Source organism: Schistosoma mansoni, chromosome 1, assembly GCF_000237925.1.
Source record: "Schistosoma mansoni strain Puerto Rico chromosome 1, complete genome".
NCBI classification, from domain to species: Eukaryota; Metazoa; Platyhelminthes; class Trematoda; order Strigeidida; family Schistosomatidae; genus Schistosoma; species Schistosoma mansoni.
In genome coordinates, this window is record NC_031495.1 from 6,037,904 (window position 1) to 6,054,323 (window position 16,420).

Here is a 16,420-nt window from a genome sequence, read left to right on the forward strand (position 1 = left end):
CATGCCCTACCCTCCTTTATTCGGGCTCGGGACCGGCAGTAACTCGAGAAGAGCTACAGGTGGAGTCCAGTCACAGTTAGTTAGAAGCTAATCGAGCTGAGAATATACACACATCCCATCGAAGGATTCGCTCAAAAGGCAATTCCAGCTAACTGATCGATAGCTATGATGCAGACCATGTGACAAGCTTTAAAATTTGTATATCGTATTAGCGGGGTTTTTCTCGGATGGTCCTGAAGGTCAGTGATATCGTCGGGAAGTAAATTTTTGAAACGTCCTGAAACCCATCAGTTTGTTAAGGTTGACTACTACTTGTTGATATTTTTAAAGATATGATGCACGCGTTTTTGTTATTTCCTTCAATTCTGTCAGACTGTTCACGTTTTAATTTTAGTTTCGTTTGGCTTTTTCGACTCAGAATGTTTAATTATGAAGAGGTTACTGGCATTTAACACTAAAAGCTATAAGTTTATAGTAGATAGTCGCCACTCAGTTCAGTGTTTGATACCAAGTTCATTTCCATTTTATAATATTTACTCTCTGAAACCCAATCTTTTTAATTCTGGGAAAACGTTTTCTTTTTTGGGGTAGCTGCAATAGAAAACTTTAGGGAAAACAGCCAGTCTTTTCACGACTTTATAGAAAACCCCAAATTTTTTCGAATTTCGACCAAAATAGAGGGATTGGGAGTGTCTCATTATATCCCCATCATAAACGAATAAGGCGACTTTTAGTTGCGATATCCCCTTAATTAACACCGACTTTTTTATAGCTAGTATCTATATCTTCCCGTATTCTACTATTATTTCTTCATTTTTGTTTACTTAGGTCAAATGAAGTTTAAGTGGTAATTAGTAAGGAAACCCCCTCCAATATTTTCACATCGTCCCCTCACCATAATTGTTACGTTATGCTCATTTTTTGTATTATTGTACCTGAAAAAATATTTGTTTAATATCTAATCAGTATTTGGCAAGACTATAATTTATGAACGAACCAACCAGATATAAGGTAACAGGTCTGGGATTTGTGCTTAAAGTTCATCCATCCATTTGACTAAATAACGTTTTGGTATTTTATCTGATATCAGTTCGTGAATCAAAACCCTAAATGTAATTCCCAACCCCAGCCATTAACCGTGGATCATAATTTTAATTCCTCACAACGGTTTATACCCTTCATTCAGTTCTGGTTAGTAGGTAGACATTCTAAACGTTAATTTAGCGTCCCTCATAGGTCATCCATAAATTATAGTTTATCCTCAATATCCTGATTGGATTTGGTTCCAGTGTCTCAACGGGCTCATTCATATGGTTTACTGTTAACTTCAGTGTGTTTCGTATCTTCATCAATCCCAGGATAAATACTTTGAATGTAAATAATATGACAGTGGTTGATACTCGAATTTCCTAGAAAGCTTGCAGTCCTATTGAATTTCGAGTCCTTTGAGCTATATTTCTAGTAGCAGTTCAATATCAGCATGGTCTGCAATGTTGGAAAGTATACACAACTTTGGTTTGCGCACCTGAATTTTCATTCTTTATATTGCTGAGGAATTATGTTTCATGCAAGCTACAATGTTACGAGTCTAGTCATAAAGTAAAGTGAATCAGCTTTACTACTCCATTTTCATTTATCACTTCTTATTCTAATCAGTTTTACTGCATCCAACACTAAAGTTCTAGAGGCCCAAAAAAGTCTTCAGAATTACGATGGCATCCCAAAATTTACTTCTGTATTTGGGATAAAAGTGGCCTTGACATAGACAAGTGTTCATCGGTTATAAAGTTAATAGCAATTCACGACATTACAATACCAACAACTTTTATCGTGCAACTAACCAAAACAATAAAAAAACAGATTAAAAATTCATCTTTATCGATCATATGTGTTACAAGTGTTGTTTTGACAAGCTTATTATTTATTTATTTAAACACATAAATATTGGTACAAGGAAGCACCAGATACATATGCGCCGTACAAATCTCATTCGATTTGTGTGAGGGCTGTGATACTGCCCAGGTGCCCAAACTGAAGCGTTAAGGACAGGTATTTGCTTTCAAACAATTTGTCATAATTCTGCTTTGTTCCGGCAAGCTAATCGTGTCAGGTCGTACTAAGCCTCATTAGGTACGGTTTCCACACTGAAACAGTACTGGATGACTGTGGACTCCTGCTCGTGTTATATTCTGCTTCTTGAAACTTGTAGAGGATATTCGATTGAAGTATCATGATACTTGCATCACCACATTAATCGGGTTTTTTCATGCTTCAAGGATTTCTATTAAGAAACCAGTTTACTAATTTCCAGTAATGTTTCATTGACGTTATCTATTATTTACCAAATAAGGAATTGACCTATTCAGTGATAATCAGTCCTTATTTTCTTAATAGTTGGGCACTCATTCAGTTGTAGTTCAGAGCTTTAAATTCTAAACGCCAGGTTACATTTTCAGAGCGTATTTTAACATGTTAACCTCCTATTTGTCCAAGTTCCCTTAGTTAAATTAAGTTCCAATGTCGATAATCACTGTATTATTTGATCACTAATATCATTATGTTGGTAAATGCTCTAAAAAACAAACTGATCAAGTTTAAACCACCGTGTTCACATTTCAATAAACATTAATACACAAATATTGCCTGATCCTACGTTGTAGCTGACTGACTGACTACATTGTTTACTAAAAGTTCTCCGAATTCGTCAGGCTAAACAACGAATCTGAGGTGGTAGATATTTGTGGCTCAGGTGGATGATTTTGATGGAGCTTTTTTCTCTGAGGTGGATGGTTTAGTCCTGGAGCTTTCATCGTCCTTCTGAACGACATTATCAGCACAAACTTCTACCAACTCAGAGAAAAGACCTCCATCATAAACAACGAATCTGTTGTCAAGTTTTTTGTATAAGCTACAACTAACAGACGGAGTAACTAAGTGTTAATTTAGGACATCAAGTTTTAGTTTAAGAAAGTTTAATAATAGAGTTGTAAACATGAATCATCTAAATTATTTGGATTTAATATATGTGTGCACCGATATTATAGTGTTTATGGTCCATAAAGTTCAAGATACGTTTCAAGGATACCAAACAATAGTTAAGCGTAGAATTTGCGATGGTTAACCCTATTTTTCAAACCAACTCCAATGATCCATTTTCAATCAATTTTTATCCATCCCAATATTGTTTACAATCTCTACTTCAATTTTTTTCTGTTCTTGCCTTATTGTCCTAATTTATTTTGGTTCGTTTTCTTATTTCATACCGATAAAAAACAAGCAATCTAAATTAAATTGCATGGTAAAAATACTGTTCACTGACGGTCACTGTTTGTCATTTAAAGCACCTCATTGAAACGCTGTTTTCAACCTTATTATTATAGGTACTAAATACGTTCACGCGCTACTATAAATATGCGATTCCCGCATTTGGATATCGAAACCAGTTTACCGGGCAAAATGTAGTATTTGATAAATCTGTTAAAGAAAAACAACGTGCACGATCAGCACTTACTGATGATCCTCACATGTATGACTACATACGTGAAGAAGTTGCCAACCGACTAGCTGACCGCCTAAATGATATATCAAGGTTATCTTTGTTTTACCCTTATTGATCTTGAGAATGTGATTTCGAATGCAGTTTCATGTCATGTCATGCTTTTACAGAAGTTATGTTGTACAATCAAGTATTTATATTATTTTTAATCTCTGTTGTCTAACTTGGGTTGGTTTTTTAATCGTGATTCTATGAATATCAAATTAACTACCTTATATAACTTCAGGCTATTTAAATCTGCCTAAGTTGGTTCTAGCCTATAACAATCAAGATTGAGTTGTTATTGTGTAAAAAGCTTATATGAAATTTGAAATTTCGACTTTTTAATTCTGAATGACAATCCAAAAGCAACTTCCCCACTAATAGTTTTCTCCTTTTTAATCTGTCAAAGAAATAAGTGTTTCATCCTGATTACAGTAAAAAATGACTTAAACTGTTCAATCAAAATATGAGAAATGCTGTGTCATCCCATCAACTACAGCATCCGTTAAAGAAATAAAAATACCGCTTTGTGAAAACTATTTGTGTTTCGAAAATTCGAAGTTCAGACCACCGAAGTTTTACGTTACATTTGGTTAAAAAAAGGTTGACATGCACGCTGGGCCTAGGTTTTGTACTAGTCGTCCCCTACCAGCAAGACATGTTTTCACTTTTAAATAAATTGACATTTTGCCCGGGACTCAAGTTTACCTCACTTGTTATATTGGGCAAAATGTATTACTGTTTAAATTTAGACTAAATGCCATAGAATTATATGATCAACAAAAAGAATTTCTTTAATTTACAGTATTTAGAACGAAATAATGAAAGTATATATTTATGTGATAAGTCTACAAATGCTTAGTGAAATTGCCGTGGTCATTATTGTTCATCGTTTTGTTGGTATATGAATTCTTCAGTTACTTTAATATACCTAGAATCAAACCACCTATACAACTCAATTAAACATTGTTGTAAGCATGAAGCGGAAAGTTACTTCTTTGATTGTTTTTTTACATCATAGAAAATTCGATGTCGCTTTGGATATTGGTTGTGGTCGAGGGCATTTATCTCAGTTTATCACATCAGATAATATCGGGGTTCTCTACCAACTAGACAGTTCATCTGAGGTCTTAGTATGTCTCTTTTTTGTTAGTTGTGAGTTTGTTTTCGGTCATAACCAATTAATGTATGCGATGTTTCTATTCGGCTAATCCGTCTATTTTTATGCAAAAGAAACCTGTTTTAGTTTTCATTGTATTTTGAACAGTGGTTTGCAGTTGGAATTCATGTTTTCTTTTATTTCAGACTACTTATATTAGCCCCCACTAAAACCCGAACCCAGTACTCAGTCTTCGAAAATCAAGTTGTTTAATTACTAATGAAATAAATATTTGTAAATAATCATTTAAAGTTTTTTAAGTCCTGACAATATAGTCACATGAAAGACTTTAAGAATACCATTATATTTGGGAATCATGCTCTAAAGGATTCAAACATTATTCATAATAGTTAGTTAGGGAGAGTGGACTCTCCCCACTCTCGGCGGTACTAGGGCATTTGGGGGGCGGGAAATATAGTGAGTATATGAAATTCGAAATTTTCTATCACTTTTATTCTAATATTGTTATTAGATTTTTGTTCATTGAGCACTAATTCATATACTGTAGGCATCAGGCTATTCAATAATTCAACAATCGCTTATTCTTTACCTAATTTATAGTTTATACATGCAACAACAACTATTTCGTATTTTAATAAGTCATCGTTCAACTACAATTGTAGTATTTTTAAGCAAAATTGGATGATGAGTCCTAAATAAGATGAAACTCTCATCCTGGATTTAATCACTAGTCTCTATTCAACTTTACTCAAAAACACTTGTGACTTAATGGTTACATACGTTGAGTCAGCTCGCTAAGGATATACATATACCAAAAGAAATTGATTATTTCCTGTCCTTACCATCAGTAAAGAAAAGACTCAAACCCGTATAACTAAATCGCAATTATATTACTTCTAAAGTTATTCATTTTATGATATACTTGTAACTAAAGTTTTCTTAATGTCCTCTCTTTTATTAATCTTTTTGTTTAGAAACAGATTAAACCATCTGCGGAAGTTTGTACGTATAACATAAATTGCCATGAGTACTGTTTACCTTTTCGACCAAATACTCTAGATTTAGTTTTAAGCTCTATGAGGTAAATTCGCTTTTATTTTCTTAATCTATACTAGTTGATTGTGTAAGCATTTTAATTCCCTCTTACAACTGATAATGTACCATATAACGCTAAGTAGAATTTTGCTGGTTATTTTCACTGAGTGGTGCACAATGTTTCAGTGTTCAAGGCGATAGGTTTTGATTCCAAGTTTCTAGTGGGAACATCAATATCGGAATGAGTTTACGTCTAAATAATGAGTCTCAAATGAAAGATAAATACTCTTTTCGAATTTCACTAACTAACTGATATTTCGCACTCAACTATAATGAAAAGTGTACGTCATTCAATTAGTTATATTAAAAAGGGAAAGGACGAAAAAGAATCCCTATTTCGTTAATTCTTTTTAGTCACTTTTCAGTCTCCTAATAGATCCCAAGTATCCTTCCTACAAGGTTATCTAAACCATATTATTTAATGGCATAGTCATAATATGGTTTGTTGTTTAAAGTATTTGACTTTGATAGATAACTGTTTAACGCTAATAATAATACATCGCTGACTGAAATCATACTTCACTTTATCACTGCATTTGTAAAAAAAACTTGAAGAACAACTCCATTTTTATTATTACAATTGTTTGTAACTTTCCAGGTACAAACTCGTGTGCTTCGATTCGAGCCGCATTCTAAGTATAAGGGCTAGTGACATTATCCGGTTGCCCCAACTGAAGTAGGTAAAGCATTATTCAAACCTGTGATCTAGTTGCTAAAAGATAAGTCCCTTAACCAACTGACTCACTGCAACTGATTTCAAAACGTAATGTGACTGCTGAGAAGAGTTTAGGTTAATTAGTATTTCTGTTATTACAGGTTGATTCTTCTTTTACAAGAAAGCTTAAATGACTTTTTTGAATTCATACTCCAGCAATAATCTTTGCTATTACGTGTTTGGTTGATATCTTCCTTAGTTTGCTAATTTTGTTGTGTCTCAAGGTCATTGCATGTGACCATGTAGACAGAGTTGTTCTTTTTCAATTTTTGACCTTTGTACGGAATATAAAGTTTTTCTGAAAGTCTTTTTTTACTTTGTTAGCACGTAGATTATTAGTGCTGTGTTTCTGTATGACAGATATCCAGTCTATTCAAGTCCTTATTCGTTACACCATATTGAAGGGATCCTCACTTGTCTGTAAATAGAATTTACTGTCGACCAACCGAAAATCTTAATGGACATAACTCTTCTTGTACAGATTTGACAGTTATATAACTTTCTCAACTATTGATTTAGTCTATCTTGTTTATAAGCACCTTGTACGGTTCATATGAACTAGTCATTTGTTATATAGAATATTCTATCTAGGTACAGTGGTTACATCTAGTTTATTATAAATCATCATTGAGATATAAAATTTGATTTGATACATGATGTTTATTGTTTCCTTTTTTTTCAAAAAATTTCATTTCCATTTAAATTTGAAAGCTTACACTGGATAAACGATCTACCTGGTTTATTAAAACAAGTAAATATTTTAAAATGAATTATATATTTTGTTTTAATGTTCATTCTTCTTTCGTTTTCATCAATACACTTATATTTATTATCAGTGATATTGTACATTTTATTTTTGCCGATTTATAAAAACCAGATTAGAATATTAGTTGATTATATGAATGCCCTGGTACGGCCGAGAGTGGGGAGAGTCAGCTCTCCCTCTCGAAATGCTTTCACATGGCCACGCGAATATATAGTCTCTGCCAGGGAAGTCCTACTCACTGCCTTCTCGCACCATGGGTGTTGCTTACGAAATTGAGAGGACGAAAAGCGAATGTCCGGCGCTTTAACCGGGTTGGTGGACATGGAAAGTTTACCTAGGGGAGTTGGAAAACCCTGATTCCAAACCAATGGTGCACATGGGCTCCAATATCCTGAAGGAACAAATGGCGTATGAATCAATCGTTGGTCACCGGCTACCATGGGACTGCATCTCCTCACGATGCTCCACTGCCTTGTGGACTAGACCTTCAGGTCAAAGGCTCGGGGTGTGGCCCCCTAAGAAAACCACCTGCTTCAGTTTGGGCACCTGGGCATTATCACAGCCCTCACACAAATTAAATGAGATTTGTGAGGCGCATATTTATCTGGTGCTTTTTTGTTCCAATATTTATGTGTTTAAATAAATAAATTATAAATTTGTGGAGATCGGTTTGTTTCACAGATAGTATTTGTTATTATAAATATTGATCTTATTTGAGATACTATTGAGAATCGGAGAGCACTGAACCAATTCTTGACCACAGTAGAGTTTGACAATATTAAATCTATTGGAGTGTCTGACCACTCTACATGGTAGCGTTCAGTAAATCAGAGTCCATGACCAAGATTTCTTCTGGGAAACGGTACTATTATTCACCAAAAGAAATGTAAAATAGTTACAAACTTTAATTCACGAGGTATCTGTGATGTTTAATGCATCAATTTGTATAGATAGAAAAAATACCCATAAAGTAGTCACTTAAAGATCGTTTACAGTATATGATAATCCAAATGACAGCTAGTAGCTGTATTTTTGAAGTTAACAATGACTATCGACAATCAAAGCGATAGTTTAACAGTTCAAAATATGGGAACTGTTGCACGTAAACAAACAGTCAATAAATGCACGAAATTTAGTAAGTCACAATTATATGTACATTGCATATGACAAATTCCTGTAAATACTTAAGGAGTCGTTACACAACAAGAAAAAAGCGTGGTATACTGTACGTTCAAAATGACGTAAAATTGAACTAGTTACTGAATATTATTCAGTAGTACGCCACAAAAGATCATCGAATAAAAAGAAAAGAGGTTTAGATGCGTATGCAGAATTAACACTTACCAATAGTCAAACCAAAAGCTTGGATACTCTGTGTGGACGATACATTCGTCATTTTCAAAAAGAATCATCTAGAAAATAATCACAGCTTGGTCAACAACATTCTGGATGACATAAACAACATTAAAAACAGAATCGGACAACAAACTACGTAATGTTGTCTACCACGTTATCCTTCGAAGGCTACAGTGATGAAAGACATCCGTCCAAAAATCACAAAAGCTCCATATCCGATATAATGATAATGAGCATAGAGTGTCTGTTGTAAATGTCTGCATAGTAAAGTTTGAGTCACCGAATTGACTACATAATAAATGATGATAATGAAATATACATCCCATTAACTTTGTATAGATTCTACCAAATGACCACGTTAACACAGCGTAGATATTAAAAATTAAGTAAGAAGCGTATTTTTCGCTAGAAATAGTTCGGGTATTCAATTACCCAGGCATTTGACCAGCATCCATATAAGTGTTGTTGCCTCCTCATAGATCTAAGCAAACGTCATGTTATGTAGACCGCGTATAAAGTACAGGTAAGTGAAACAAATAGACACATGTACAAATACCCATATATAAAAAACGCTCAAGGTTATCGGTAAATAATTTCCATGTTCATAAGATAAAAGATCAGGCTAAAATGATATATTTAGTAGCTAAAAAATAGATTGAATAGAAGTATGACGAGAACTGCTACAGATTAACACAATTAGACTAGTTTAATCATCCTTTTTTAAAGATTTCTATTTCTTAATTTTTCCTTCTGAATCATCTTTTCTTTATTTTAACAAACTAAAACTCTGCTTAGATATTAACTTGTTTGCGTAATGATGGATGCTTATTAGGTGTGATGCCAGCAATGGATACATTGTATGAATTGCGTGTATCATTACAATTAGCTGAATTAGAAAGATTAGGCGGAATCTCATCGCATATTAGTCCATTCGTGGATAGTGTAGATATGGCTAATTTGTTGCAATCTGCTGGATTCAATTTAATCACATTAGTAAGTGTATTATGTTGATAATGTCTATTTGAACGGTGTTCCGGTTTTTTTATTGATTATATTGATTCTAGAGTCGCATTCTAACATTTTTTATTGACTTGGAGATACCTTTTTTCATCGTATTTTAAAGAACATTGGAGGTAATGGAAAATAAGACAGTATTTTGGGACAGCATAACCATTAATTGACTTATCAAGTACAATTTTGTGTTTAGTGGAGGTAGATATGCGAATTTTGGCTGACGTTAAAGTCCAGAATGCTTGTTTCGTCTAATTTAGACTCGTCAGCAGGATGTACGTAGATCCTAGTGTCGATGTTCACAGTACAATAACGCGCGCACACACACAGTACAATAACACACGCTCCTTCCCGTAATTTACTACCTCTTTGCTCCTTGAAACGTGCGAAAACTCAAGACCTCCAAATGCCCTGGTACGGCCGAGGGTGAGGAGAGTCAGCTCTCCCTCTCTTCAAATGCTCTCACATGACCATGCGTATACAGCCACTGTCAGAGAAGTCCTACTCACTGCCTTCGCATGGCATTACTGTTGTTTAAGAAATTGAGAGGACGAAAAGCGAATGCCCGGTGCTTTAACCGAGTTGGTGGATATGGAGGATCCACCTACGGGAGTCGGAAAACCTTGATTCCAAATCAATAGTGTACATGGGCTCCAGGATCTTTAAGGAACAAAAGGCTTATGAACCTATTGTTGGTCACCGGCTATCATTGGTACGCCCCACTGCTTGTGGATTAAACCTCTTGGGAAGTGACCTGCTAAGAAAACTACCTGCTTCGGTTCGGGCACCCGGACAGTATTCCAGCCTTCACACAAATCCATGATTACTAGTGGCCTCATCGCTATTGTGTGGCGCATATGTATTTGGTGCCTTCTTGTACCAATATTTTTGTGTTCAAATAAATGAATGAGCCAGTGTATTGTGTGCACAACAGTTCTGTGTATGGTGTCGTATCTCTGCTTATGTATGATGTAGCGAGTAATAATTTAATCACTTGGATTAGAGAGGCATCGAAAAAGATGGAACGCTGCTGGAAGCGAGTTAGAAAGCTTCAAGTAGATCCGAAGAAGTCTTATTTTTAAAAGGAGAAAGATGTTGTGGAGATTCAAAGCATTTTTCGAAAAAATCGAGAGGGGCCATGAAAACTGGAAAATATTTTATCCAATCAATGTTGAATAGAAGTTTCTCAGGAACATCTAGAAAGTGAAGAGTCACGATATCTTATTTGCAATTGGATAATTACGTGATATGCAAAAAATGTTTATCTCCAACGTTTAATTACTCAGTCATTTGTTTTTTTTGTCACTTTTTATCAGTAAACACTTTAATTTTAACTTTCTTAGGATATCGATGAAATTGTCATTCATTATCCAGATATATTTGCATTAATGAATGATCTACGATTTATGGGTGAATCCAATGCTACTGTTCATAGACCATTACGTTTGAATCGTGATGTTTTATTTGCAGCCTCTGCAATTTACAATGGTAAATAATGATTATTGTACTATAATATTATTGGTTTAATTGTATCTTTGTTCAAGTAAAATACAATATTCATATGGTCATATTTTGACAAGATATAGAGTCATCTTTTGTTAAAATTGTTGGCTGTGTAACTCACATTTCTTGTGAGTTTAAAGATGTTTCTTATGGAGTTATTGTACACTTGTTTCTTAATTTAATTTTCTCTAATAATTAACAGGGGAATTCGAGATGTAAATTTTATCTTATAGGGTGGACGGTGGCGCACTTTCGTGTATCGATTGAAGTTAGACATTAACACTGTTGGATCGCGGTTCAGTGGTCTAGAGGTTAGGTGTTCGCACAGGAGACCGATAGGCCCTGGGTTCGAGTCCTGCGGCCGGGATCGTAAACGCGCACTGCTGAGGAGTCCAATACTGGGACGAAACGGCCGTCCAGTGCTTCGAAGTTTTCCATGGTGGTCCAACTTCAATCGACTCATGAATTCAACTAATAAATTCCCATAATATCCACAAAACCTCTTTCTGATTGTAGGAGAATCGACAACTGAAATGTCTGTGTCATTATTTAAGGTATAATCAATTTTCAAATGTAGGCAATATCGAAGTGCCTGTTCAGTTAGTTCATATATCAACTAAAACTAATCGAATACAGTTCTGTGGATAGCAGTCACAAAACTATTTACCGTTAAACTCTGAGCGAATTTTGAACTGTCAGCTACAATTGTGGGTGACTTTTCAAGCATTGCACATGTTTCTTAAGAATTTCACGGGTTATTTAACTAATGTTATGCATGAAATAAGAACTGTCTACAAATTCGAACCCCTCTCTATTTTGTAAGATTTTGATACCATGTTATCATGAACTAAAAGATGTAATTGTCAATGTATAGTTCTTCTAGAAAGGACTCAGATTGTCTAGGCCTTTTCAGTTTTATCAATTAGCAGTAATTCTGACGAATAAGTATGTTCTCAGTAACTTCTTTTTCGATTCATATCACCCCATCGACCTTTGCTTATAGTCTCACTTGTTTCTTTCGGCTCTTTAGTATTCTATATGTTCTAGGACTAGAGCTGTTACCATACAAACAAAGTTGTATCATAAATTTTGCATCTTGTAATATCATGTTCTTCTTCAACTCCTATCTCTTCAATTGATAAGGGGACTTATTGTTGTTGAAGTGTCATCTCCAGCTCTCTAGAATGTATAGATCACGCTTATATTCAATGGTATCTTCTAATCATTTATAATTCGAAATTATTATAATCTATCACAAAATATAGTAAATTTTAAATTACTTGCTTTGTACATCAGTTCATAGCTCAGAATCGATCCAAATGGCGTAGGTGTATACACTCTTTATCTAACCTTAAACCTTGAGATTAAAATTGTTTCATAACTTTCTTTCTTCCTGTACTATATCCTTATATACAACCTATCTTTTATACACTACCACCATTAAATTAACTATTTCTATGAATTCGGTGTTCTTCTTGTTGTGCTAATGAGGTATGGCAACTTGGACCGATGCATAACTGTGCCTGGTCCTACGTTGTAACTGACTGACTAAATTGTCAAATAATTCATTAAGTTTACAAAGAGAAAGATCATATTTTCATCTCAATTAGATATTCACTGAATTAACAATTAATTCAATTGGTATACATTTATCAATAATATAGAAGTCCCATTTAAAATTATTCGAATACCTAACATTAAGTCACTGATGTTTTTAACATACATGTTATATTGTCTTTGTGTTTTGTAGAATACTGCAAACCTATTTATACTACTCGAAAAATGTTTCTCATAATAGATTTGTTTTGGTAGATCTTAATTATTCTTTTGATTAGTCAAGATTGGACTTATGTTTTTGGATTACTTAAAGTTAAATGTAGAGAAGAATAAGCAGTTGTTTTCTTTTCGTTGTGCTTGATAACCGTTATTAAAACTAATGCGTATACTTTTTCTTTAGCTATATCACAAACGGAAACAGTAGTCTTAGTTTCTGAAATTGTTGACCTTTAGTGTCAATCGTATAGTTAGTAGTGAGGTAAAGGTTTCATCAATTGAGTGTACGACGCGCTTATAACCTAATGTTTAGAAACTTTAGGAAATTGTTATATATTTTGCCTTGTTTATTATCACGTGACAAGATCGCCAATCAGAACACCGACTTATACGAACTTAACCCTGTGTCAAATCAACGACACGTTAACCAACACGAGCAGTCTAGAGTCAACTCTGAGTCTTTATCGGTCCTTTTCACCTAGCCCTACTCATTCAATCCAGAACACAATCTCAGCTTCTAATATATGAATCATGTATTTCACACATACGCAGTTTATATACAAGCAAATCAGACCGCATTACACCATAAAATAGAAAATAATTATGTGAGATCAGGCCAGAAGTGACTGTGAATGTGAGATACTGTAACTAATAAATTGGGAATATCTTAAGAATAGTAAATCGTATGATAATAGTCAGTAGGTCAAACAAAAGCTTATAATGAAAGGAATATGAATATATATAACCTAGTTACTTGATAGTTATTCAATAAGAATATATATATATATAATAACAGTCCATAAATAGTTCCCAGAAGTTACCCATAATTCAGTCTTCTTCGGATACAACAGAAATATAGTAGAGGATTGATCTCAGCGTGGGCCAAAAATTCATTCACTATTTGTTTTGTTTTTAAATTTTAAGAGTCGTATTACTCAATACCATCTACTTTATTCTTCTATTAGCTCCCGTCAATCTGTCACTTGTCTTCTGTTCTAATGCTTGCAATCATCTTTTTTCATTCGTTTTTCTTACATCTGACGTTGCTTTGACGTATGATAACTTAGACAGGTAGCTATATATATGTATATATATATATATACCTCTATTGTTTTTCAAATCTTGTATATTACTAGTTAATACATTCAAATCGTATCACTTTTTTATAGAGAAATTCAGTGTTCCTCGTGAAGGTGAAGAAAATGAACGCTGTATTCCGGCAACCTATCGGCTGTTATATTTTATTGGATGGAAACCTGATCCTTCTCAAGTAAGTGACCATTGTTCGTTATGTGTTGACTGAAGTATTTTTAAACTGTTGAATCCTAGTCGAATACCAAGGAATACATCTTAATGAATCCAAGTCAAACTGTATTTTAAGGTACTCCAAGTCCCTACTAATTGTGAATATATGATTAATTATTCAGTGAAGTGGTGATATCCTCCCTGTATGCACATTTGTGTAATATATGACCTTACTCATTTATAAAATAAATACCCTTTATAGATACTCTTCTCTGTTATGTTTCTTAACTTAGTGATAACAAGAAAATTGTTAAATGAAATTTAATTCAATCAAATTCAGCAATCAAGTACCGATTCTTATAATCGTCTTTCAGTCATACTTTTTGTCTAAGAGTTTCTAACGCTATCCAGCTACCCCACACTAAAATAAGTGAAGCAGAGTTCGGACTTGTATCCTATTGATTAAATGCTTAATGACTAAACTACTGCTTCACTTCAATGAGTTGATTGTTTCAACTTCTTTGCTATTCATCTTACTAGTTTTATTTCATCCTGCTTATATGGCGGTATGGCAACTTTGGCTGACAAACATTTGTACTGGGCTGCTTGTGTTAATTATGACTAACTACCTCAAACTAGTCCTGGATCAGTATTTTTTATTTGGGGAAAATTTATATGCACAACATGTTACTATCAAATAAGTAAAAATGAATAAACGGTAATATGATGCTCCACATTTAGTTGTAAAAGTAAACTGACATGATTTGGGCAATTTTTAAGATTACTGATAGTTTTTATGTTCACAAAATCTTTTGGCTAGAACATCTACATCTCACTCTACTTAAAACAAAATTTAGTGACCATATTTTTACTCCATTTTTTGATCTGATCACTTTTAATCTTTTTCTTAATTTCTAAATCATTGATTAAGTATTAAGGTGTCCTTTTAAATGAGACAAAACAGGTAATTTATTCAACTAATAATTACATCATTCCTGCTTTTTTTTTCTTATAGAGTAAACCTCTTCCTCGTGGTAGTGCACAGTATTCCTTAAAAGATCTTCACAGAATTGATGAGTTAATTAAATCACATTTTGAAAAATAAACCGGAATTCTACCTTATTTTTTTAGAATATATATGTATATATATAAAGTGTATGCAGTAAATGTATGTGTTACATTAATCTCTTAAATTTAAGTCGTTGCTCGTTGCTTTTTGTTACTTATAATTATTGTCTCCCCCCCCAAATTATGACTAGATTACTTACTGTTAACTCGTCGTTTTTTTTGTTTCAAACAACCATAACCCCTTCCTAATTATGTTGATTTCCTGCAATTATGTCATAATTAAAAGACTTGGCAGTTTTATGTAATGTTGTACTTTACTTGATCTATTTATAATAAAATGTAACTAGTACACTAAATTTGATGTAGGTTATTTGGTGTAATACTCTTCTTCAAACCCATTTTTTTTATATTGTATTGAATGAAGGCTTGGGCATAAGAAATTGGTTATAATATTATGCAAAATTACAGTCTCTGTGTAAAATATGAAAACAGCACATTAAATACATTATATGCACATCTTTATTGAATTGTTGTTTCTATGGCCTCCTGTAATGTACAATTTATTTTTTTAAATACTGAAATCCATTGTATACGAGAAGTTGTCTCAATCTGCTTCATTTTCGACCATATCAACAATTTGTCTCATAGTATCGTGAATCCTAAATGTATGGAACACGTTTCCTGTTTGTTTAATAATCTGTAAGTGCTTACCCATTGTTCTTATTCATATTCTAATCATTTTGCTCAACCTGAAATTACCTTGCATCAGTTTTATTTAAGGAACAAATCACGACTTCTAAAGCCGAACTGTTAATTCTCACTATTTAACGACCGTATTTTCTGTGACGAGTCTGGGAAAAAGCTTTTGTTTATGTCTTGAGTTTAGTTTGCTAATCATGTCTCTAGACAAGGAAATATCCTTTAATTTTTATTTTCCCAGTCTTTTATATTGTAAATGACTTAGTAACGAAACGTACTATCAAAGAAAAGCAGCACTTCTAGATATTGAAGTAAGCTGATTAAGTTCTTGTATCATTTTCTTCTTACAATATGGTGTTCAATCGTTTGATAGGATAATTCGCTGCATATTTACAGTAAATCAAAAATTAGTCAAATTATATCGATACAAATAGTTTTTTCTAGAAAAATGTGTCTAATTTTGAAGGGTTTTTCGGCATTTGATAGACACTTTCTTTCCTTGATACTCTTTATTAACTATCGTCTCAAACT

At 33.6% G+C, this 16,420-nt stretch overlaps 1 protein-coding gene across 1 annotated transcript; it reads left to right on the forward strand.

Moving 5' to 3' along the window:
- Positions 1 to 227: 227 nt before the first annotated feature.
- Positions 228 to 14,341, forward strand: Smp_003940 (hypothetical protein; the record flags this gene model as incomplete). The annotated part of the gene is made up of 8 exons (XM_018793083.1): positions 228 to 239; positions 3,381 to 3,589; positions 4,560 to 4,671; positions 5,633 to 5,739; positions 7,180 to 7,219; positions 9,386 to 9,583; positions 10,945 to 11,089; positions 14,047 to 14,341. The coding sequence occupies 8 exons, from the start codon at positions 228 to 230 to the stop codon at positions 14,178 to 14,180; spliced, it is 957 nt and encodes a 318-aa protein (XP_018647631.1). The 3' UTR covers positions 14,181 to 14,341.
- Between the last annotated feature and the right edge of the window lie 2,079 nt (positions 14,342 to 16,420).